At 34.4% G+C, this 26,665-nt stretch overlaps 1 protein-coding gene across 2 annotated transcripts in view; it reads left to right on the top strand.

The window, feature by feature from the left end:
• Positions 1–26,665, top strand: part of Edil3 (EGF like repeats and discoidin domains 3) — a 412,828-nt gene that overhangs the window by 233,865 nt on the left and 152,298 nt on the right. For both annotated transcript variants that reach the window (XM_047555553.1, XM_047555552.1), the window contains one exon: positions 3,461–3,574. In XM_047555553.1, coding sequence (XP_047411509.1) covers positions 3,461–3,574 — 114 coding nt within the window. The remainder of the gene's footprint in view (positions 1–3,460; positions 3,575–26,665) is intronic.

The raw sequence follows: 26,665 nt of genomic DNA, 5'->3' as shown, positions 1-26,665 counted from the left end.
AGATCGTTTGCAGTGTTAATCACAGTGTGAATAGCCTTACTGCTGAAAGAACTGCATTATACTAATACATAAATGCTTCTCTGTAATTTGCATATGTTCTCTGAGCCCACATGTTACTGGATATGTACACATGTAAAAATGTTTTGCTAAATTTGATACTGTACTAAAGAATATATATATAATTCATTTAAAATAACATTTACATTTTACAAATTTAGATTTAAGTAGTTTGAATTTTAAAAATAAACATTGTACAGTGAATATTTAAACAATGAAGAGGTTATTTTTTAACATAAATTAAGTATTTCTGTAAAGCATTTCCACTTCAAATATAATCACAATTCACTCCACCTCATGTTAACCCTGGTAAAGGTGTTAACTCTTGCTTTTTTTTTTTTCCTAGAATCAGAAGTCCTTAATTATCACTTGCTTGTTGATGATTCTAGATTTGTCTTATGAACCTATATCTAAAAGCTTCAATGGTTGATTTGTCTTGATTAGATGCACATTCACTTATTTTTAGATACTATTTATTGAGTAAAGACATGGAAGATTTAGGGAAGCAAAGAACAACTGTGCCTGCATATTAATAATAGTATGTACAATCCTTGATTGTTCTCACATTACTGACTAGGAAAACTTCCTTCTATTAAGATTTCAAAGGAAGAAGAGTTGGATTTGATTTTGCTCATGATATATTTCAATCTTAAAATGAGAAATTTCTTAGGGCTTCCTTCCTGAGGATTAAATCATATCTCATACTATTGATACCAAATCTAGTGTGGGTTTCTCTCCTGCCTTCTCCTCATTTCTTAAGTCTATCCCACAATTGGCTTCACTAGGTCCTTCTAAAGCAGGAGCATAAAGGGAATATCCTCCTATCCTGCTCCACCTTTTCAGTGCCACAAGATAAAATGCAATTCCTTCCCTGTCACTAAGGGTTTATTGTAATTTGTTTCCCTTGCCAGCATCCTTAGACTTGAGATCCCAAAACTCCCCATTGCATTCTCTGCTGCAAAGTGAACCACTCATTATCTAAACTGACCATCATATCGTCAAACTTGTGATTCATTCTGGTTCCCTCCTAGGTAGTACACCACAGCGCTCATCTTATCTTTACTAATCCTCATTAGACGTTTCCTTCAAACTGGAAATCAAAATATATTCCCTTTTGTGACTTTCTTCAGACACCATAACTCAGTTTCTTCTATACATGTATGTAAGGAAATAACTTTTTTATGTCTAACTTCATAAAATAAGGCAATGCTTCTTCTGAGAAATGAAGATTTAATTTATCAACAATAGCATGTTTTTATCTAAAACAAACTGCAGTAAATGTGGTATAGGGAAAGGCATAGTAGGCATGTTTCAAAGTAAGCATACCTCACTATTGTCTTAAATTGCAACAAAATAAATAAGAGATTTTCGTGCCACTTAAGAATAAGTGAAGTTTTGATAACAACAAGAAGAGTTGAATATTTCATCAGATAGAAAAGTGAAGAAATTACTTAGGTTAGTTCTTTCCCCTTGTTTTCCCTCCCCTCTCCTTCCCTCCCTCCCTTCTGCTCTCTCTTTTTCTGAAGCGTTTCAGTATCAGGTATTTGAGAGTTTGTCATAATTTTCAACACACAGTTCTTTTTAGACATTATCAGATCCTAAGCTTATTCTATTATTTTGCATTTTAAAATACTGAAATTATTTAGATTATTTTCAATAGAGTCATGAATTGTCTCTGCTCTCAGTTTGGCACACCTTAAAACAGAAAGGACTGCCTTCAGAGAAAGTCATTACGCGATTAAGGAAAATTAGACCTCACTTTCAATAGTGCACCATGCATGGGAGTGTAACCAACTCTGCTTTCAGGAAGGGATACTTCTTAGAAGACAGAAATTGAGAGAAAGGACAAATAGAGTTTTCTGGTACTTTTTTTTTACCTTGTTTTGTCTTGAGAGGATAATTTAGTGGTCAAATTGCTTTAAGCAACTGTGATAACCTAGGACTTCAGAAACAATTTTTGATATAGTGAATCTGAAGGCACATTAAATCTGAAACCTTGTTTTTTTTTTTTTTTTTTTGGTTTGCAAGTCCCTATTTCTATTATTTTGTTAGAAGTGTGTCAGAAAACAGCCAGGCCTGGTGGTGCACTACTATAGTCCCAGCAGTTCAAGAGGTTGAGGCAGGAAGATTGCAAGTTGAAAGCTACCTTCAGCAAAAGTGAGGTGCTAAGCAACTCAGTGAGACCCTGTCTCTAAATAAAATACAAAATAGGGCTGGGGATGTGACTCAGTAGTCCAGTGCCCCTGAGTTCAATCCCTAATACTGCCCCGCTCCAACCAAAAAAAAAGAAGTGTGTCAGGAAACACTTGGCACCAATGGTCTTCAAGTAGGATGTGGCATTTCAGGAGTACAAAGAACAGGCAGAACAGGAGATACGTGTAGAAAGTTTGCCATCTGAATAGGTGAAAGGCGAAAGGCATATACCTGGAGAACTCCCAAGTAATGCTATTTAGGTTTGTAAAGTGGTTTAACACAAAACAGTAATAGAGATGTGGGATCCAGGGCCAACAGGGAGTTGACTGGAGTAGGAGGACTGAAAAGAGGAGAAAGAGATGAGGGAGCTGCCTGCTTTCCACCTACTTTACTAGCACTATAGAACCCAGTGTGGTGTGTGGTAATACGGGGAATGATTTGGAAAAATCAGCAATTGATATTTGACTGAATTAATCATTTTTTTCTTTTTGCGTTCAAATCATACTCATTTTCTCTGTTGTCCAAAATTAGTATGGAAATTAGTATAATTTGCTGAATGTTATTACATATGGTTTTGCATCATGTGTGATAATGGTATATCAAAGGTAAGTCCCCTTAGTCATCCTAACTTTAGAAACTCTTGAATGAGATTAGGAAGCGATCATCATTTACATTTATTATACTTTGCATGTAATGAGCTTTAGCGATTAACTCTAATTTGCTTCTCATCGTATTCATCAAAGGCAAACTATTTAAAAACTAAAACATCTCTGTCAGTTAGAATTTTAATGAATTAAGATGAAATGAGACAGTGTTAATTGGCAGTTGCTGCGGGGTGGTTTCTAGATCTTGTAAGTAAAACCAATTCATCTCTCTATCAGGGTTAATTTGTTTGATTTAATTCTAAGGATACACTGGATATTTCCCCAAACTATTCATATGTATTTTTAGAATTTGAGAATGGTTTAGTTCTGTTGATCCTTCATCTGGATTTTCAATTGTATTTGAAATTGATTAAATTTATTTTTAATGAACTGTTGGTTTAAGCAGCATTTATATCATTGACATATGTACATACACACACACACACCAAAAGGAATAGCATTACTCAGACTTTTTCATTCAAAATACCTAAAACCTTCTAATATCTAATCATTTATTTATTTATTTTTTTACCAATAGCTCTCTTCCTTTACTCTTTTTTCCTCAGATATAAATGAATGTGAAGTTGAGCCTTGCAAAAATGGTGGAATATGTACGGACCTTGTTGCTAACTATTCCTGTGAGTGCCCAGGAGAGTTTATGGGAAGAAATTGCCAGTATAGTAAGTATTTTCATATATATGTGTATGTGTGTGTGTGTGTGTGTGTGTGTGTGTATGTATATATATATATAGACAGAGAGAGAGACAGAGATACATACACATACATAAATGATTTTATTTATGTATCCTCCATTTATTATGGAATCTGGGTCAAAATCAATACCATTCCTTCCAGAGTTCATAATTGTTCAAAATGGCACATTTCATATTTATTGACATTAATGTTATTAGCACACACATATTTTTCAGTGTATGTTTCAGTTCATAGTATACATAGGAGTAGCATCGTGGACAGAAAAGAATGGCAACAGTCCCTCAGAGATCCAAGCCTGTTTTTCCCAGGAATTTCATTTTTATTTTGAGAGTTGTATAACCTAGATTAATACTACCAGAGGGGTTACTTTTGATTTGACAGACAGGGAGCCTCTATCACAAATAAAAGGTATAAATGAAGACTGAGTCAGTTGACCTGTACCTCATATCAGCAAGGATTTTACAAACAATTTATTTGTCTTATCAGAAGCCTAAGACAGTCAAATTTTGAAATAATAGATCAAAGGCAGGATAAACATTTGTGTGAAATATTTACAAAGAGGCAGAAAGTGTTAAACCCCTTAAAAATAAAAAAAATTTAAAAAAATAAGTGGGAAAAAATAGTAACCAGACTACTGTCAGTGACATTGGGCCTACGTTAGGCAGAAACACAGATAATTAAAAACACTAATGATGTCACTTTACAATTGTTGGGTACTTATGGGAAACTTCATATGCTATAGATTTTATGTATATTACACTATATGAGCATCACAACATTATCATTCAAACTCAAAACAAAGATGCAGATAAGAATTCAAATGTAAAAACTGAGATACATATATAATGTGGTTTGCCCAAGCTTTCACAATTAGTTAATTAGTTGGTTGCACAAGCAGAATTAATAAGAATGCAGGTCTTTGTATTACAAACTCTGCATTTTCCTCTAATCTGAGAAAACTCTTTAGATACAGATGATCAAGATAAACATGAATATACAATAAAACCATTACTTCTCTCTCTCTCTTCCTCTCTCTCTTTAGACACAGTTGCACATTTCCTACTTCCCCTTTCTTCCTTTCCTTTCCAACATGGTCTTTATAAAATAAAATAGGGAATAATATTGAATAATTTACATGAGTTACATATATAAAAAATATAATCATCAAAAAACGATATACTCATCATCCCAAATTTGAAAAATTGCACTAAAATAATGGTGGGCAAACCCCTAGAGACAGTGATGCCTGCCCATGCCCTGGCCTATTACCTGGACTTTCACTGGCTCCTTCACAGAGCTGGTCCCAGGGCTCGGAGCTTGGACAGTGTGGGGCCCTCTCTTGACTTTGCCTCCTAAATTTTTGTTGGTGCTAAGTCAATTCTCCATCATAACCAGATGTGAGACTGGCTTTGAGTGGCTGGATCCTTGGGCCCAGCCAGTCTTCCTCTCAGCCTCTGGATCTAGAAGGGACCAGAGGAGCAGGCCTCAGCTTCTGCATCTCCTGGTGGCTGGGACTAGCAGGGGACCTTTCTCTTGATGGCAGTGGGAGCGCCTGCTCTCTTCCACAAGGGCACAGATGCCCAAAGGATGCTCTTTTCCAGGACAAATGGGCCCTAGGTCTCAAGGCTAGGATGGGGTGGGAGGGTAGCCTTCAACATCAGCTCACACCCTACCTTCCCCAGACTTGCATTGGGGTTGGACTTGGAGTGATTGGAATGTTTTTAATGGCTGGGATGGATCTTTTTTTAAATGTTATTTCTTGTAAAATAATCAAATTCTGAATATTGAAGCAAAATATTAAACCAGGGGAAAATTTTTCTTGGATTAAAATAATTGGAAAAAGACATTGAGCAAGGGTTGATAAGGAAAGCCACAAGGCACATATGGATAAAAGGGAAAACTGAGGAAGTAGACAGACCATCCAACCAGAGATCAGGTGCCAGCCAAGCAGCTAGTCCAACAACCTTCCCATAAAGCACTTACCTGACCACCTACTACATTAACTGATATGCAGGTCTGGCTCTTGACCAGTCCCAGGCACAGCACTTTGATCCTTTGTTTGTTTCCCGGAAAAGGAAGATGACTACCTGGTCAGTGCTGATAGTTGTACTAAAAAGCATCTCTATGGTGTCTATAAATTAACACTTTCCTAACATGAGGAAGAACAAACAAACCAATGTCAGTGAACTATATTATACCTGTGCAGCCAAAATAATTCTGGGACAGAACAGAGGAACTTCCAAGAAGCATTGGAAATAAGCAGAGCTTCAAACGGCACCTGGATTAGCACACATCCAGACATGCTAAGGCAACTTCTGACCCATAGGAAGCCTGGACAGGGTAGCAACTGGAGGGAGAGTTCTTCCCATTTTCCTTCAGGGAGGACTGTTTAAGGAACTCATGAGAACTGCCTAGGGATGATTGTCACCCTGAGTTGATCCATTCCTAGCTCTCTGAATCAGTTTGAGAAGAACTAGCATCGGAAGATGTGAACATTCTAGACCAAGACCTAGGGCATTAAGGAATTGGGGTGGAGATCAGAATTGCTATCTGGGGGAGGAGGGGCTTATGAAATAAACACTAAATCAGGAAAGAGGGAAAGATGCCTTTGCTACCCAAAGACCAACTAAACACACAGCTGACTGCCGACGTGTAGAAATTCAAGAAGACTGGATGTGAACTGGATCTTGAAACCAAGAGCTGAAACCTGTCTATACCCTCATCAGAAACTTTTGTTGAGGTCACTACATCTGAAAATACCCTTGAGAAGAAAGACGCCTCACTGGTTATGGAAGCATATATTGAAATCAGCTGTCCATTTATTTGCCATTAGTTTGTGCCTGATATCTTCCAATCAGTTTTTGATATTGTGTTTAATGAAAGCTTCTATTTTTCTTTGACTTGGTTTTGTACTTATACACTATGTTTAAGATTTTCCTTTGAACGTGGACAAATCTTCTTTGACCTGAAGATTTAGTTTTACACACTGAGAGCATTGAGAATTCACCATAGGGCCACAGAAAAGCACCTTCATGCTACAGATGGCACCACCTCTAAGCTGCTTGAAGTTAGGATATTGGGAGTTGACATTAAATAGATTATATCTAATGTGATAGCTTTCACCCTGAAGCAAAACTGATAAATTTTCTTCCGGCCTTTGTATCATGTCCCAGAGTGCTACCACTGGTCAGTTTACAACTGTAATAATGGCAGAGAAACTATTTGGGAAGGTACTTCAGAAAGAAGGGATAATGACTGAGACTAACTGCTGGGTGGTGTCAGAGGACACCTGTACTGAAACATGACTATCCTGGATTCAAATCCAGCGTTCTTTAGTCCATCTTGATCTCATGCACACAGTTAATTTGCTTTACTTCTTTCATGTTTTTATCAATAGCTTAAGTTCAATTTATTTTGGTGGAATTTTGTGTTTATGAAATAATAAACATAGACACTGCAAAAGAATAAAACTGACAAAAATAACATGACTATAAAAATAGTAAAAGACAAAAATAAACTGAAAATATTTACAATAAAGATGGAAGAAGAATATTAATTATCCTCAGTTTATTGTATCTTTCAGTTCCATAAAATTAAACATAGCAGCAGGAAACAAATGGCAAAAATATGAAAAAAATTTCCATAAAGGAAGCAATTTAATACTTGATTTAATTCATCTTAAAGTTGGCATCTTTTTAATTTTATGAAAATTCCCTTCATTACCTGTATAACCTGGAAAGAGTAATTATATTTTAAATGAAATTTAAAGACAGGGCACTATATGAAAAATTTGGACTAAGCTCACCTCTCTCATTGCCTCTTCCCCTGCCTTGTATCTACTTCCTCTCATTTGGGGAATGAAAAGTGGAAAATAAGTGGCAGGAAAAAAAAATAGAAAGTATAGCTAACAGAAAAGGATGAAATACTAGAGAAGGCCAGTTGGCAAACACTAAAAAGTTTACAGAAAAGGAAAAGGAAGAAAAGAAGCTTTAAACCATGGCGCCATGCTGAGCAGGAGGCTCCATAGGATGTTCTGACACAGGGACACATGCGCTCTACATGGATTCACACGCTCCTCACACTTTCACACAGGCTTATACTCGCTTACTCACATTCACAGACACCAGGAAGAAATGTGTTCTTAATTATGGAGGTGGGGGTTATAAACAAAGGAGGTGACAAAAATGTTTTTTCAAAGGCCTAAAGAATTCCCACCGTGCAAATTTACTTCAAGGAGTATTTCCTTGCTTATACATATGCTCCCTCCTACCTATTCTCCATCCAGCTGCCAGAAATAACCTTTAAAGAAAAGTTGAGAAAGCGCCACCTCACAGCCCAGTGTCTCACTTTGCTGTCGTTAGGAAGAGTAAAAGTTACAGTCCTGTATTCTGAGACTCACAGGACACATCTCTATCCAACCTTGCTCACTCCTCTCTCTTCCATTCCATCTTCTGTCACTCTGGTGCACAACTATAGCCATGTTGACCTCCTAACTGTTTCTAGCACATAACTGGTGCATTATTGTCCTAGAACATTTCCTTTCCCATTACTCTTTTTCTGCAGTATTTGCCACTGTGACACATCCCCATCCCGCCTTCAGGTAATTGAAAAAGAAAAATCTCAATGAAGTGTTCTTGACCTCAGCATACTGGAACACACTCTTCTGCTTTGTTTTTTCTCTTTCACATTAATCACTAACAATTATTTTCAGATATATTGTTGTTTATTGACTATTCCCTCAATAGAGTTGATGCTCCATGAGAGAGATATTTTATAACTGCCCAGAGTGTTAGCACATAGTATGTGTTCAATAAAGAATCTACTCAATGAATGAATGAACCTAGCATTTTTAGTTCCTTAAGAATAGGAATAAGATCTTATTTTTCTCAGTGTTTTCAACTGCTATCAAATTCTTTTTACTTATCTTTTCTTTTTAAAGCAGTATTGTAAAGCTGCTTTTGGCAATATAATAAAATGTAATTCAGCACTTAGGTACTCAACTGGTTCACCTCTGGTATATATTGGTACTCCAGCATTCATTGATACTCAATGAATATTAATGCAAATTGCATTTTTTTTCTGTTGAAAATTAACCCTTTTTTTTTATTGTAAACAAATGGGATACATGTTGTTTCTCTGTCTGTACATGGCGTAAAGGCATACCATTTGTGTAATCATAAATTTACATAGGGTAATGTTGTTTGATTCATTCTGCCATTTTTTCCCTTCCCCCCCACCCCTCCCACCCCTCCCCTCCCTCTATACAGTCCTTCCTTCCTCCATTCCTGCCCCCCTCCCTAAACCCAACTCCAACCCCAACACTAACCCTTCCCACCCCCCATTATGTGTCATCATCCACTTATTAGCGATATCATTCTTCCTTTGGTTTTTTGAGATTGGCTTATCTCACTTAGCATGATATTCTCCAGTTTCATCCATTTGCCTGCAAATGCCATAATTTTATCATTCTTTATGGCTGAGTAATATTCCATTGTATATATATACCACATTTTCTTTATCCATTCATCAATTGAAGGACATCTAGGTTGGTTCCACAATCTGGCTATTGTGAACTGAGCAGCTATGGACATTGATGAGGCTGTATCTCTGTAGTATGCTGATTTTAAATCCTTTGGGTATAGGCCAAGGAGTGGGATAGCTGGGTCAAATGGTGGTTCCATTCCAAGTTTTCTAAGGAATCTCCACGCTGCTTTCCAGAGTGGCTGCACTAATTTGCAGCCCCACCAGCAATGTAAGAGTGTACTTTTCTCCCCACATCCTCGCCAACACCTGTTGTTGCTTGTATTCTTGATAATCGCCATTCTAATTGGGGTGAGATGGAATCTTAGGGTGGTTTTGATTTGCATTTCTCTTATTACTAGAGATGTTGAACATTTTTCCATGTGTTTGTTGATTGCTTGTATATCTTCTTCTGTGAAGTGTCTATTCATTTCTTTAGCCCACTTGTCAATTGGATTATTTACATTCTTGGTGTAGAGTTTTTTGAGTTCTTTATAGATTCTGGAGATTAGTGCTCTATCTGAAGTATGATTGGCAAAGATTTTCTCCCACTCTGTAGGCTCTTTCTTCGCATTGTTAATTTTTGACATAAATTTTTCCTATTGAAGTTCCAGTAATTATTTACTAATTATATTTATAGGTGGGTTAAGGCAATAATACTTGTGATTTAAATAAGTTCACCTTAGGTTTTTAGATATGACCCATACAACTTACTCATTTACCTTGACAGATCTTAATTATCTTTTAGTTTTATTTTCCATTTTAAATGAAATTGCTGTTGATTGAGATGTGAAAATCATTTAGGTGTTCCTTTCATATTTATTACAGCATTACAACAATTCTTCTAATTAAAGTCCTCATTTAGATTCCCTTGTTGCTTTTAAATGATGTAAGCTCAACTGTTCAGGCAGTCATGTCCATAAACAGCTTGAAAGGAAAATGATGATGGACAGGAAAGAGAATCAAATTTTCATAAGAACAGATATGCCTTACCATGTATGTTTAACAGAACATGGTGTTTAAACCAGAGTAAGTGCAATGGAAATTGATAGCACATTAGTGAACTAATCTAAAAATAACTAGAATTGTTTTCATTTATTGGGCTATGTGGCCCACAATAACCATATACATTTCCCTCCTGGCTGTTTAAATGTGACATGATTAAATTTCAGGAATGGCACTCAAATTCATTTTCATCACTGACACTATTTCTGGAAATTAAGATAGTTACCAAGGGAGCTCTTAAAATGCAACATTGCCAAACTATTATGCCAAAATGAATTAAGACTTGAATGAGTTCAGAGGACTTTATTAAAAATAAAAAACGAAATCTTCAACCGAAAACAAAGTGTGGTTTTAAAATGTCAAAATTATTCATGTTTTTCCTGAAAGCTGTAAATTAGTAGTATTTCTTATCTTCATTTCTGGACACCCATAACTCTCTGACCATAATAAAAATGAAGTAGTATTTTCAAATGCACATAGACCATACATGTAGTAAATGTATGTATGATATATGTATCTATATATAAAGGATATCTATGTATATTCTTTTTAACATCAGTGTGTACTACCCTATACCTTGATGTAAGTATAGGCTTATTTGATGAAAATATATAACTAAATAAATGATGTGATATGTGCTGTACATATTCAAAACAATTGTTGCTTTATACAGATGAATTTATAAGTAATGACAAATACAATTGCTTAATTCTCTTGCCACCAATTGTCATATTATAATGTTGATTTTAGTTTTAAATTTCACTGTGTGCCAAGAATTGTCCTAAGTACTTTAAATATTAATTCATTTAATCCTCTCAGCAGTCTTGAAAATAGGTGCTATTTATTACCGGTTCCATTTTACAGAGAAATTGAGCTACTGAGTGATTAAATAATTTGCTTAGGTTCACATAGCTAGTAAACTGCAGAGCTTGGCCTCAGTCCCAGTCATTGCAGCTGCAGAGCCTGCAGTCCTAAGTATGACATGATCCTGTCCCTTGCAGGGTAAAAGGAAACTGTGTATTAGACTGCATATATTAAAAACACTTGCACTTGATGAGTGGCCTTGGTGAGTGGCAGCAGCATTAGAGGGAAGAACACAGGCTTTGCATTTAAACAGAACCAGGGTTTTAACTACAATTTTTCTATTTGTATCTTCATATCCTGAACAAAGTAGTTGCCCTTTCTGTACCTCAGATTCCTTATCTATAAGTGCACTTAATAATTAATTTGATTTATATTGATGGAAAGGTTAAAATTAATAGTACATATAAAATACCTAGGTCAATAAATGTTATAAATAATTGTTTAAATAAATAGACATGAAGATTTTGGAGTTGTTTGAAAAATACCAGTGTATCCCAACATTTTATAAATTGTGATTTTGTTTAATTTAGATATTTTATATGGTCAAACAGCTCACTTATCTTTTGTAACTGAGTGTATGTAATTGAGAATAATTTGTATGGAAGTTAGCCTATAACACTAATTTCCTACTCTTCTTTATCCAAGTAGAGCATAGACCCAAAACTAAAATCTGAAAGAAGTTTGCCAGTGAAATAAGTCAGACACAGAGACTCCTCATGTCACATGTGCGTGGAGTATGAGAACATTGATCTTAGAGAAGTGCAGAATAGGGTAGTGGTTACCAGAGGCTGTGAGAGGAAGGAGAAGGAAAGGAGAGAAGAAGCTGATAATGGGTACTAAGTTACATTCAGATGAGAGAATGCAGTTTTGGTGTCCTTTTGCATAGTAGGATGGCTGTAGATAACCATTCTGTACTATATATTTCAAAAATATAGGAAAAAAAAGGATCTTGAGGTTTTCTCCAGGAAGAAGATAATATGAGAATATAAATATGTTTAACCTTATTCAGATATTACATAATGCATACATGTATAGAAACAGCACATGGTGCCCTATATAAATATACAATTCCTTATTTTTATCATTAAATTAAAAAATAAAATCTGATATAAAATAGTTTTAAAATAAGGTGTTTACTAAGAAGTGAAGAAGCAAATTAAACACACGCTAGTGAATATATCAAACTACACGATCAAATAAACTAGCCACAGATGTTTATTGAGCTTTTCTTAGCATAACTAAGTGCATGGTTTTTAGGACATATGTGAATGAATTAATTCATTCGCCAACTTACATCAAACTTTAGCTTCCATTTAAAGTGGAGGTGAAATTGTCATTAGATTAAATCCAGTTTCCATTCTTATGCATTTCACAGATTAATGGGTTAAAAAAAGTGTGATATAATATCTAATTATAAAATCTAATGGGTGCCATGAAGGCAGAGAAGAGAGAGCTATGACGGGATGCCTGTTCTGCTTGAGGGTTTGAAGAAGAGACATGTGCACTGAGAGCAGAAGAATGTGTAGTCTGTACCTTAACAAAGCAGGAGGGTGGTAGGGAAGAGAGTTTTACAAAGGGAAGGACAGTATCCTCAAGGATAAACAAACCACTTGTTTTTGAGAATCCTAATATTCAACGATAAGTTAAAAATGCTTTTTAATCATCATGTGATAGCATTTGTGGAAGGATTACTTAACTTTTAGGTCTTAATATTGTGGAGTCAAGAAATTTCATTTGGAGATCAAGATAAAACAATATTTATATACTCCAAAATCCATATTATAAACTATATATTTTACAACCGTAGGGATTTGTGAAACACCAAACACACTTTAACTTTTGTAAATGTTAATGTCTGAGAAATGTAGCAAGAAATCAAGGAGAAAAAGAAAAATAATCATTTACCATTAATCCTTGTTTTATTTCATGTAATTAAAATTTGATGTTTTAGAAATTTAGAAGCAATTCTTTAGTAATGATGTCTTTGAAAGTACTTCCTAATTTAATTTCAGATTGCTTAACTTTACTTGAAACATATAACAAAGAAATAAGCCAATCCCTAAAATCCAAAGGTCAAATCTTCTCTCTGATATGCAAATACTAACACACAGCAAGAGTGGGGAGGGGAAGAAGAGAAATTCAGTGTGCTGGGCAAAAGGGAATGAAGGGAAGGAGACAGGATAGGAATAGGAAAGACAGTAGAATGAATCTGACATAACTTTCCTATGTTCATACATGAATACACCACCAGTGAAACTCCACATCATGTACAACAGTAAGAATAGGATCCTAATTAGAATGAGTTATACTCCATGTATGTGTAATATGTCAAAATACACTCTGCTATCATGTATATCTAAAAGAATAAGCTTAAAATCTTTTAAAAATATTAATTCAGAATTCCAGTGGAATAGAAAAAGGACCATTTTCCTCAGGCTGCCACCTTGTTATGAACATAAGAGAAAAAACAAATTGTGAATTGATGAACATTTTATATTCAGCATTGAGATATAATATTAAATCCAAGATACATACTGTTTCAAGTTTACCCATGAATATGCAGGTCTACAAATATAAATAACCATAGGTGTATATTCTCAAATACAGAGAATTATTTCAGTTTCTCACATTCTTTTAAGAGATCTGACAGTAGGTTTTAAAACAAAATACTGTGCAACTATATCAGTAGTCCTCAAGAAAAGAAATGATACCAACATTACTGCAGGGTGAAGTCTTTGCAACAATAAACACAGAAAAAATAGACTTGGTGACAAAACTGAATTGGATTTTCTGTGTCTGACACATAAGTTCCATCTTCAGTCAGATGCCTCTGGCTATATCTTTTCAAATGTTACCCAACAGTTTTGTGCAGACATATCACACTTCACACTTTGAAAGTTCACCTGCTGGACCTTAAAATTATAATGTAATAAAAGAAAGAGAAAAGTATCCGAAAAATGCTCAGATAAACTTTCTAGGATTTATTAAACATTTCTAACAAATTGAATTGAATTCTCATTACCTGGCAGTTTTTTATTTGATGCAAAATGATGAAACATCCAGTAAGACATTCTTAGATATTCTTGATTTTCCAATTTTGTCAGCATTCCCAATACAATTTATAATACATAAAACATGTATGTCCAGGAACTGTAAATTAATCTTACATTTATTCTCTAGCGTTTTAAAAACACATACCCTAACGTTTCCCAATTCAAAGAAAGAAAGATAAAAAGTACTCAGAGACAAGGATTTTGGAAACAGCATAACTTGATTTAGTACTCATAAAATTTAGAACTATAGTGAATCCTTAAAAAATATTTTTCTCAAACTGAAAATACCAATCTTTTCAACCATCATCACAGACCCTACCCTTGCGGAAAATGGGGAGAACTCAAATAAAGTTTGTATAGTTTATAAAAGCAAAAAAAAAAATAATGTTAGAAAAGAAGCCATCCTAAAAATGGACACTCGAAACATGGTTCAAGCATAACTTGAGGGTCACTTGCTATCCTATAAATTCTAACATAGCATTCTTGGGTGCTAAGGCAAAAGTTCGGATCCAACCATCAGTGTGAGCTTGAAGTATTTTTTTTTTTTGTAATGGAAAAATTATAGCCCAAACCATAGTGATTTCTGCTTTTATCATATTCAAGAACAGCAGAGATAAATGCATTTCTCACATAGGAGAAAGAATAGGGACAGTTCCTGATCTTTCTCTGAATGTGCACAATTTTCCAAATGATGACATGACTTCCTGAGCTCTCAAGGGTTTCAAATGGTTGCAATAAAATTTTACTGTCAACCTAGAGCTAAGTTTGGCAGTGACAGCAACAACTGGCATGACCCCTGGCCACAATTTTCAACTGATTCAGCACACTTGGAAGTGATGGTTTCCAGAAGCATGTAAGACAAAGAACCAAGTCCACAAACACAATTTGAGCTTTATCATCAGATCTTTCTTCTTTAACTGAAGAATCAGGGCATGACAGACTGCTTTTCTGTTTAGGCAGGTGGAATTCTAGGTGCATTGGAGACACCTAGATGAGGTAATGCAGCTGGTTACTAAAGTGCAGATGGTAGCCCAGGGAAACCTTGATGATAAGGATTCAGATTTAATAAAATCAAATGAGACTGGTAAAGTGACAAAACTGAATGACATTGTCAAGGGAAAAAGTGAAGAGAAAAGAGTGGAAGATCACTAAGAATAGATTTTATAGCAGGTAAAAATCATTGTTTATCTACAAAGGTCCAAAAATAGAATAACAGTAATCTGAAAAATAGAGCATAAAGACTGAGAGAGCAAGGGAAAGGGTGCTTCTGGAACAGGAGCTGAAATGGAGACTAAGAAAAGATGTCTTAATTTGGAGGTTCAACCCCTTAATGGCCCTTACATAATTGTAGTGGGTGGAGGAGAAGTATGATGGATTGCAAGTGCTCATATTGAGCAGGTGCCGAGTAAGCAATGAAAATCACAGACCGTACCTCCCAGATTATGGTACATGCTACTTGGAGCATATCTTAAACCCTAAAGAGCCATTGAGGTGACCAAGGTCCTAAAAATAAATTTCATAATAGTTACTTTAATAGCTTTATCTGGTCAATAATACACTTTCTTTTTAGAGCTCTAAAGGGAATGGACACATAAAGTATCCAACTTAAAAATAAATTGAACTTGAGGAATATGGTTCTATAAAAAGAGTAGAGCCAGAGAAAAGTCTGTAAATCCAATACTAAAATTCAAGGAAAACACGAGCATGGACAGAAAATAAACTATTCTGACAAGAAAAATGGAAAGAACTATAGTTATATAAGGAAACCTATAAATACTCAGCACTATTATCTAACTACAAAACACCAAGGAATGGAAACTGCAGTTTTTTGCTCAGAGAATCCAGAGATATTCGTGGTGGTTTGTTCAAAATAAAATTCATTTTATATTTTCTCTGGCACACTTGAGCAGACTCACAATTTTTTAAACATCCATACAATGACTATTTGGAATATAAATATTGCTTTATATTTACTTGGCAGAAACTTAATAATGCCATTTCCCTTTCTATTAGATTTATTCCTGCATTCTTCCACTGTTAGTAGTCTTCAGTTTAACAGAACATGAGTACTTTACTATAAGGATTAATATAAGGGTGTTCTCAATTCCAATATTTAAGTGCTCAATGCAAGATTTCTCAATTCCAATCTTTAAGTGCTCAATGCAAAATTTTTAACCAAGGTACAAGTCTCTCAATGTGTCCTTTGATGAGAAAACAAAAATGATACTTTCATTTATATTAAGAACTGCCTAAAATTTAGAATTTCCATCAATCATAAATATAGGCAATAACAACTTATAGAATTAGAAATACCTCTAACAGAAATCACAGATATTATAATTTCACATTTGTTGCAAATATGTAAAAATATCATTTACATGTTTCACTAATATAAATCTCTAAAAGACCTGCATCTCTCTTTTATTTAATGTAAATTCTGAATTGAGTCTCTAGATTTCCCCAAACTGACAAAAAGTCCTTCCAAAGAAAAGGTTTATAACCCCAAGTTAATGCTTTATCTGCTTGAAAATATGATTTCCTCCTTTATAATGTGAATGAAATTTTTGTAAATAAAAGCTTTCAATAAGCTATTTTCATTGATCCTTTATTTCTGGCCTATCTGTTGAATTTTATTCTCAAATTCTATGTATTAAAAATGTGTAAGTACAATAGCAGATCATATTGTTAAGCCAGATTTCTGTCATTGTGTTCACCAAGGCTTTACTAACAGGATTGAGGATTTATGACTGAACTCACTTCTACTTCTTATCAATAGCACAGATTTAGAAAATTTTTAAACTCTGGAGATGTACTTCTAAGGTACCTACCCTATGAATACTACCTGTATTTAAAAGACAAGAGAAAGAGCCAAACTAAGTAACTACCTCCAATTCTCCTCCGACCCCATCCTCTATCCCTATCCCCTGCCCATGAAGTTGAGCATATTATCTGCCTTTGACGAGGACATTTTTAGTTCCCCTAAAGTCAATTATTATCTATAATCAACTTAGTTGATTTTTCAATGTCTTTTTTTAAAATTTATTTTTATTGTAAACAAATGGGACACATCTTGTTTCTCTGTACACGAAGTAAAGGCATACCATTTGTGTAATCATACATTTACCTAGGGTAATAGTTTTTGATTCATTCTGTTATTTTTTTCTTCCCCCCACTCCTTCAACCCCTCTTTCCCTCTATACAGTCCCCCCTTCCTCCATTCTTGTCCCCCTCCCACCTCCCATTTTGTGTCATCATATGCTTATCAGCGAGATAATTCATCCTTTAGTTTTTTGAGATTGGCTTATCTCACGTAGCATGATATTCTCCAATTTCATCCATTTGCCTGCAAATGCCATAATTTTATTATTCTTTATTACTGAGTAATATTCCATTGTATATATATATACCACAGTTTCTTTATCCATTCATCAGTTGAAGGACATCTAGGTTGGTTCCACAATCTGGCTATTGTGAACTGAGCAGCTATGAACATTGATGTGGCTGCATCTCTGTAGTATGCTGATTTTAAGTCCTTTGGGTATAGGCCAAGGAGTGGGACAGCTGGGTCAAATGGTGGGTCCGTTCCAAGGTTTCTAAGGAATCTCCACACTGCATTCCAGAGCGGCTGCACTAATTTGCAACCCCACCAGCAATGTATGAGTGTACCTTTTTCCCCACATCCTCGCCAACACCTATTGTTGCTTGTATTCTTGATAATTGCCATTCTAATTAGGGTGAGATGGAATCTTAGGGTAGTTTTGATTTGCATTTCTCTTATTATTAGAGATGTTGAACATTTTTCCACGTATCTGTTGATTGCTTGTAGACCTTCTGTGAAATGTCTGTTCATTTCCTTAGCCCATTTGTTGATTAGATTATTTGTATTCTTGGTGTAGAGTTTTTTGAGTTCTTTATAGATTCTGGAAATTAGTGCTCTATCTGAAGTATGAGTGACAAAGATTTTCTCCCAATTTGTAGGCTCTCTCTTCACATTGCTGATAGTTTCCTTTAATGAGAGAAAGCTTTTTAGTTTGAACCTATCCCAGTTATTGATTCTTGGTTTTATTTCTTGTGCTATGGGAGTCCTGTTAAGGAAGTCTGATCCTGTGCTGACATTTTGAAGATTTGGACCTACTTTTTCTTCTATAAGATGAAGGATCTCTGGTCTGGTTCTGAGGTCCTTGATCCATTTTGAGTTGAGTTTTGTGTAGGGTGAGAGATAGGGGTTTAATTTCATTCTGTTGCATATGGATTTCCAGTTTTCCCAGCACCATTTGTTGAAGAGGCTATCTTTTCTCCATTGCATAGTTTTGGCTCCTTTGTCTAGTATGAGAAAATCATACTTATTTGGGTTTGTGTCTGTGTCCTCTATTCTGTGCCATTGATCTACCTGTCTATTTTGGTGCCAATACCATGCCGTTTTTGTCACTATTGCTTCGTAGTAGAGTTGAAGTTCTGGTATTGCGATACTCCCTGCTTCACTCTATCTGCTGAGGATTGCTTTAACTATTCTGGATTTCTTATCAATGTTTTTTACATGATCACTTTAGAATAATAAATCCAGTATGAATTAAATAAATATTGCCAGTGGTCCAAAATCCATAGCATCGTATGTAAATTTATGGGGATCACTCATTACTTGGGGTTGATGTAAGAAGTACCTCTATGTTAACTTAGCAATATTTTTGCTTAGTATGCACATCAGTTTCAAAGTATAAAGTTAATTATCACTAAATATGTAATTAATTATATTTTTTAATTTAGTTCTTTTCTTACAGTAGAGCTCAATTGTACCTAGAGTTCTTTTAAGCAGTATATGCTTTCTAAATCCATATGATTCTATCACTTATGTTGCCTTCTTTCTTTAAGAAATTAAGTTTGCACAAATCTCTAGATGTCAGACAAGAAGTCAAAGGGAGGAAGGGACAACTAACATGTTTTCTGCAACATGATGGTGTCAATATAGTTATTCTACCTGTTGAGATAAATGTTAACATATATACAACATTATCTAGTATGTGTAAGGCTCTGACTTCAGTCCACCATACTGAAAATATTTTGAAATATGACTCAGACATGCTTTGGTCTGGCTTTTTTGATTTCTGATTTCAAAAAATAGAGCCACTCAATTTACCTCAGTAAAAAGATGACCAGAACTATGAATCAGAACAATGAATATGCCTTATGCACTACTTGGGTTTCTGTGTAGCTCTCTCATTCTCTCTTTGATCCCATTTCTAGATCATATGGTCTCTCAGAAAATTTTTATTTCTCCTTGTTTTATTACTCTTCTTCTTTCTCTGCGTGAATGATGAAGTTAACTTAATGATACTCCTCACTTATAAGGATATTTTCATTTGAAATTCCTTCTTGTAATGCACAATAAGTTGTTCGATAGACTGTACTAGAAAATGTTACTTACAAATCAAGAACGGCAGTTATCCTATAAGTGTACCTGAGAAGAAAAATAATGTGTTTGATATTTCTCAACTCCTTTTCCCAGTATAGGAAAATACCAGCTGTTAATACACATTTAACCTTTTGGAGTAGTTAGGTGGATTTTGTCATGGAAGCTTCTGTGAGTTTGTTCATTATGCAAAACAGTATAAAAGTCCCCCACGACTATTAACTACGAACTTCTGTTATTATGTGTTCTAATCATAATAAGCAAAACTATTTCTATATACTGTTAAGTAGTGGCATTGTAATCCTGAAAACACTGCAAAATAATATGGAAAATTTGGTTCAGTGAAATTGATAAAAGAATATTTAAAGGTCGGGTGGAGTTATTTTTCTAAGGCGGAGTTCACGCCCAGTAATTTCTAGTCAATGTCTCTGTGCCACTTCCAAAGGGGTGAGAGCATCACTTGGAGAACTGCTGAGGGACCCTGGTTTTGAATGGTCCTTTAATATTTTCTTTATAACTTCTTTCTAATTAGAAAAGTAATAGATATCTTTAAAAGAGCACTTGGAAAACACAAATTTAATGTTTTAATTTCCTTTCCTTTTGAAATGGAGTCTGCTTAATCCAACACCTGCAACAGGCCACCAAAAGCAATGTACATGACATTAACTTGAGTCACTCCTTCCTTCCCAGTGTGTGCCCCTGTGTCGGGTGCACAGATCACTTTCAAATTTCATCTTGTTCAGGAAGAGACATTGTTTCTTCAACGTATTTACCATTCTCCACTCCATAACACCTAAAATAACTGAATGGAAAATTTGGACACGTGACAAATTTGGTCAGTTGAGTGGGTAACTAAGAATTTTTGAGTTTAATAACAATTCTCTAGAGAGTCACTTTCATCTATTTTAATTGATTTAAAAATGGAAGCAGACCGTCAGTTATTTAAACATATGAACAGACAACTAGATTCATTGAATCCAAATTTGAACTGAAGGTTTAAAAAGAAAAATATTAGAAAATTTATAATATTAGCCTTAAACTTTTTAGCAACATAAAGGTAAAAAGGAGCCACTGTTTTACATTCTAGTCACAACCTCTCTACTCCCAAGAATATAACAGTACATACAGTTTTTGAAATTTCAGGAGCTGGCTAGCGAAGTACATTTTCAACAAGGCTGCTTTTATTACTAGCTGAAATGAATTTTTTTTAGTATTCTACTTTAACCAGACAGTACAGTACGTGATAGAAGTTAAAACCTACAAAAATCATATTTCAGTTAATAATTCACGACGTTATTAATTAGTCATGCTTATGAGATTTGAGAGTTAAAATGACTTTTTAAATGATTGCAAGATTTTGAGGGTAAATATAATCAATTGATTTATTTTACTCACATTTACTTTTAAGTTTGTTAGTACAGATAATGAACCTTGAATCCAGATTAACACGAGCATCATAGAAAAAAATACATTGGAAAAATTCAAGGTTCTGTGCACATAAATATTTAACTGGCCTTCACTTATTTCTTGTATGATAATACAAAACTACTGTAATCAAAAACCGACAACTACAAAACCAATTCTAGTTGAAGACATGGCATTCTCCATAAGGTAATGATGAAAAATTTGAAAATTATACATAAACTTTTATATTTTCATCCATAGTTAGACTAGTGTTATGATACTTGCACAGGTGCTGATTTCATATTTAAATATGTTAACATTGAAAATGACTGCTTCTGCAAGGTATCTTGAGGCATTTTGCTAAACAGTGAAGAATACACTATGAAAATAGGTTTTTATAAGAGGAGATATGAAACTCATCCTTATATTATAGCAAGAAGATAAGCAGCTAAAGAGAGAAAGAAGAACACTATGGAAGTCCTTGAGCAAGGCAGTTTACCATAGCCCTTTTCTATGAATCTCTAGTTATAAAATGATGCTAAATTTCAACTATATACTACTAAGCTCTTCCCAGCTACAAAGTACTTTCAACTTTAATAGACTAAGTATGAAGTGTTATACCTCAGCCTTGTGTGAAGAAGAGGCTCCAGGAATATTTGGTCTGAACTGAAGAAGTAACAGCCTATGTTGACCCTTCAGCGCACAGCCACAGCAGAAACAATGACTGTGAACACAATGAGCAAACCTCTGCACAATGTCCAAGTGACCCATTCATCCTTTATGTAACTTCTCCATACTACTTAAAGCATATGCTGCTCTAAGTATGCCAGCCCATCATATCAAAATGTCAGTAATGCCCCACTAATATGACAGGATGCACCTGTCTTCAAATTCTTTCTCTGTGACTGTAGAGGAGGTGTTGACCCTCTGGACCTCAGTTGCCTCAATTAAAACTAGAAACAAAAAATAGTATTCATGAAGTTATTTTGAAATTCCCAACATTTTTTTTTCCTCTGAGTAGATGTCACTTGTAATCTTCATGGAGGTCTGTGAGGTAAAACAGATTCTTACTTTTGGGCAGTGCAGGGTAAGGGGTGGTGCAGCAGAGAAGAGGTATTGAATGTTCACCTAGAAGAATTCACCTTACTTAGCTGTTACTTAGTAGTAGGAGTGAAAGATAATGAAAGAGATATAAAAGGGTGAGTGAAAAGTATACTGAAATGCTAAGTGCTTCTATCTATGATACAAGTATACTTAGGATCTTTTTGTACCCCAGAATTGTAACAATTAATTCGACTTGGGGGAAGACTGGGGAGGAAAGAAAAAGTCAGAAACATGAACTGCAAAAATTTTTCATTTTCTGCTATATAAATAAAATCTGCTCTAAGGTGTGGAGTTGGAATTGCTAGAAAGCAAGTTTCCAGCAGCCAGGAGTCTGACCTTTACCTTCTGAGAAATGGGAACCCATGGAAAAAAAAATACATGTCACCAGAAGAGCAAAACAGATTTTCTGAAGATTTTCTCTAAATTCAATGTATAGAATCCATGAGGGAATTAGCTGAGAAGGAAGAGACTCATGCAGACAATGAGATCTTGCAAATGGCAGTACTAGCTAGATGAGAAAAGAATCATTTAAATAGTGAAAGTAGGCATGGAATTTAATAACTAATATAACCAATAGCATTTATTTACAGCTTGATTTCAAAATATTAACTTGTGATGTTTTGAATTATTTTATAGATAGGAAATAGTGAATCATTTACCAATATATGATCTCTCACTTTGAGCAACTATATAAGACAGTAGAGAAAAAGAAAGTTGGGGGTTAGATCCATATTCTTAGGATTACTCAGCACATATGCACCCAGCACACAGAGCACACAGGCTGGAGTTGCTCCACCAGAGTATTTTGCTGACTATCTGAAGTGTGTGTTTTTTTTTAATCATGTGCTTTTTATGAACACTGTGCAAAGGTACATTTTCTGAATTTATCACAGTTATTATTTTTTTTCTGAAACCATCTCTTCATTTCACTTTCTCTGCATGACACTTGGTAAGAAACCAATATGTGTGCTTGGTTTTCTTAATCTCTCCCAATCAGATCATGAAAAGAGTCTTTGGGAGCTAAGGAGTCTTTTCTTTTTTTTCCCTAGTACATCCCCTTTATGCCCTTGAAAATCTGATCTGAAAAGAATGAATATGAACATTTTTTTCCCATGTTAATTGAAAGTATAAGTTAGGATGAAACAGAAAAGGCAGTGTTAAAGATATGAGATCGAGGGGGTTCTTTTTGGGCCGAAATGGCCTGTTACTTTTCTCAGTTATGTACTAGAGGAAATGAGACTTCTTTGATTATTCCAACAAAATTGCCAGCAACTAAAATTTCATCTCCTTTTTTCCTAAAGATAAAATGGCTCAGATATTAAATTGGGGGGAAAGCTTGATCATAGAGGTGCTTCTCAGATTCGTAAGCTGGTTTGTCAAAGTGTTAATAGGAGCTTTTCTAGAGGAGACCCCCATTTTGTGTTACAATGAAGGAACGTGCCTGCCAGACATAGACCTCTTTTAAAAGAAGGTTATTTAATTAGCTATTTTTATTTCCAGTGATTCTGGCAAAATACTATGGGGAATCATTTCATTCTCATTCATTACAAGAGCCATAGTTTATATTTCCCCCAGGCAATGAGTTTTATCTGACAATTTGAATGCTTTGGTGACAGAAACATCTGATGATGAATATGGTATAAAGGAGATGTCAAGTGACATGATATTTTGGATCATTTTCAATAACTGTGTAGGATTAATAATTTTTCTTACGTGTATACTTACCTACAATTTTTATTAAAGAACATTTTTTGTGGGAAATGGAAGTAGGTGTTCTACTCCTTTTTTATTTCCTCTGAAAAGAAGTAAATACATGGAAAACCTGTTTAAACCAGTGGCATTTGTTTAATCATGAACTCCAGATAGTTTGGGTGGAAGTGAGACTCCCCCATCCATGAATTTTTATCTCTAAATTTGTTTTATAACAGTAAAACAGCAACGGAAGGGCTCCTATTCAGGATGGGCATATTGGGTATCATGCATTTGGTGTCAATATCACTCTGTGTTAATCCTAACCTGTTGAAAAAGTCTATGAGGTGGGTATTATACTCCCTGGAATAATCATGATTAGCCCCCCAGTTCACATATTTTGTGTTCTATTGGCATTATTTTAGACCTCTTGAGAATAAAGTTATCTGGCTCCAACTTCAAGACATTTTGATTAAATCAGTTTGAGATTCACCTTGGTGTTGGGATTTTTAAAAGCCTCTCATGTAATCTTAATGTGCAACAAAATTTGGAAACTGGATTCATCTGAAACTGCTGAAATGTAAAACAAATTCCCCAAGCCCATATAGCCAGTAAGTGGTAGTATAGGAATTCAAACCAAAATCTCCTTCATTTCATAACTCAGTGTTCAGTGAAGCAGGGCATTTTGTTGTTGGTGTTCAGTACTGTTCAGAGTGGAAACTTGTAGAACTGTATTTACCTTCACACCCGTAACCAAACTTACAATGAATAGCAATTTCCTTATACTGATACAGTAGAAAATTTGCCAAAATTCAATAAGTTGCTTTATATTACACTTGTTATCTTAGTCATTTCATAAAATATTGCCTACTTTTGTAGATTTTATGATCTAATGAAGTCATGTACTTTAAACATGCAAGCTTAAAATGAATGTTTCTATTTTCCTCTTATCTTTGCCATTTTTATTTAAATGAGCTGATAATGTGGGGGATATGTTGTCCTTATCCCCTGCCTTAGCAATTTATGGTTCACACCGTTAATGGTAATTGAAGAAAAATTTTCAAGTGATAAAATATTTTCTTATTAATGTAAAGTAAAATTTATTTCATTAGTTTCTGTGTATTTTTATCCAATTTATCTTTTCCTTATATTAGAAACAATCACTATGTCCTACTGTGTCCTTGTGACTGTTAAATTACAAAATAGCTGTGTTTACTATTTTTAAGCACTGTACTAAGAAAAGAAAAGTAGTTCCAAGAAAAGCAAGTCACTGTTATTTTCACTTGTACCAGATTTTTTAGAAGTGAAATTAATTCTTCTATCTTCATTTTGGTTTAGTGACATGCAATATCTTATGTTTGTGGCTGGTGGTCCTAGCTGATTCCTGATTAATCCTGGAAATAAACACATGAAGGGGGTGAGCTGCTCAACATTTGTGAGATGCATACATCTGGAGAACCTCTTAACTTTAATTCCAAAGTGAGAGAAACATGAAGTTCTCTTTAAAAGTTTTTAAAAACCATAGAATTCTAATTTTAAATGCCTTTTCAAAATTTACAATTTCATAATGAGCAAACATAGGACTATTTATTGTTTGAAAATTCGTATTTGCTTAGGGTCTCACTAAGTTGCTGAAGCTGGCTTTGAACTTACAATCCTGCTGCTTGGACTACCGAGCTTCTGGGTTCGATTCTCAGCACCACATAAAAATTAATTAATTAATTAATTAATTGATTGATTGAATTAAGGTCCATTGACAACTAAAAAACACGTTTTAAAAAGGGGGGGCTGGGAATGTGGTTTAGTGCTTCAGTTCCTCTGGGTTCAATCCCTGGTACTGAAAATAATAATGATAATAATAATAATTATGGCTATGTTTTAAATGGTATGAACTTCTTCAATGACAAAGAGGCATTCTGCATCAAAAGTCTTGAAAATCATAAACATGCTCTTTGACCCCACTCCAAATGGTCCCTGATTGATTGTTGTTCAACTTAATGACTTTTATAGCAATACATATTCAGTAGAAACTGTACAGGTGGCCTCTGTATTCATGAGTTCTGCACTCACAGATTCAATCAATCATGGATCAAATATAATATCCAGAATAAAAACTGGTCTGTACCAACCACAAGAAAAAAAATTGTATTTGTGTTATATTTTAATATATTTATAGGAAATATATTCTTTTTAATCATTATGCTGAGCCATGTAGCAGTAATGTATTCTATTATGATAAATCAGAAAATAGCAATTTATTTCACTATGACTATTTTATTGACCATAGCTAACTTCAGCAACTGAAGATGTAAATACAGACTTGAGATTTTTAGATGGCTTTACTTATCTATATTATTAAGTAGTGCTGACACAGATTCTAAATTTTTTTTTCTATAGGTATTTTCCTAGAAAAGTAAGCATTCAAGTTGGATACCACATAATATCATAATATCAAGGTTTATTTTAATATACTTTTATAAGTTTGCAAAGAAGCACAAGTCATTTTTACTATTTTACTAGGATGTTTCTTATTCTTTACATTTTAAAATGATCTGATATGTCTCTATTGGATGAGAGATAATGTATGAAAAACTGGCTCATCTTCTACAGATTCATAATAAGTGCTACTCTGTTAAATTCTCCTAGAATGTTCTTTCTATAAAACTGGTGAAGTATCCTCTGTTTTAGTAGCTTTACCTTCAGTTTCACTCAAAATTCTATACTGACTTATTCCTTTTAGGACAACAAAAAACATTTTGAATACAATATTCAAAACATTTATAATATTATTGTCTGTAAGAATGTTCATTTTTAAATAAATATTATCAAAAAGTGTAATCAGAAAAATGAGATTGCGCTCCACTTATGTATGATCTATCAAAATGTATAAAGACATTCTACTGTCATATACAAAAAATTATAAGAAATTTTTAAAAATGTATCTTCTGTTCCAAGTCTATACTGAAAATATTGAATACAGATAGATAATCGGTAAATATGATAGATAAATA

Source organism: Sciurus carolinensis, chromosome 6 (genome assembly GCF_902686445.1).
Source record: "Sciurus carolinensis chromosome 6, mSciCar1.2, whole genome shotgun sequence".
NCBI classification, from domain to species: Eukaryota; Metazoa; Chordata; class Mammalia; order Rodentia; family Sciuridae; genus Sciurus; species Sciurus carolinensis.
This window is presented reverse-complemented; position numbering and strand designations above follow the sequence as displayed.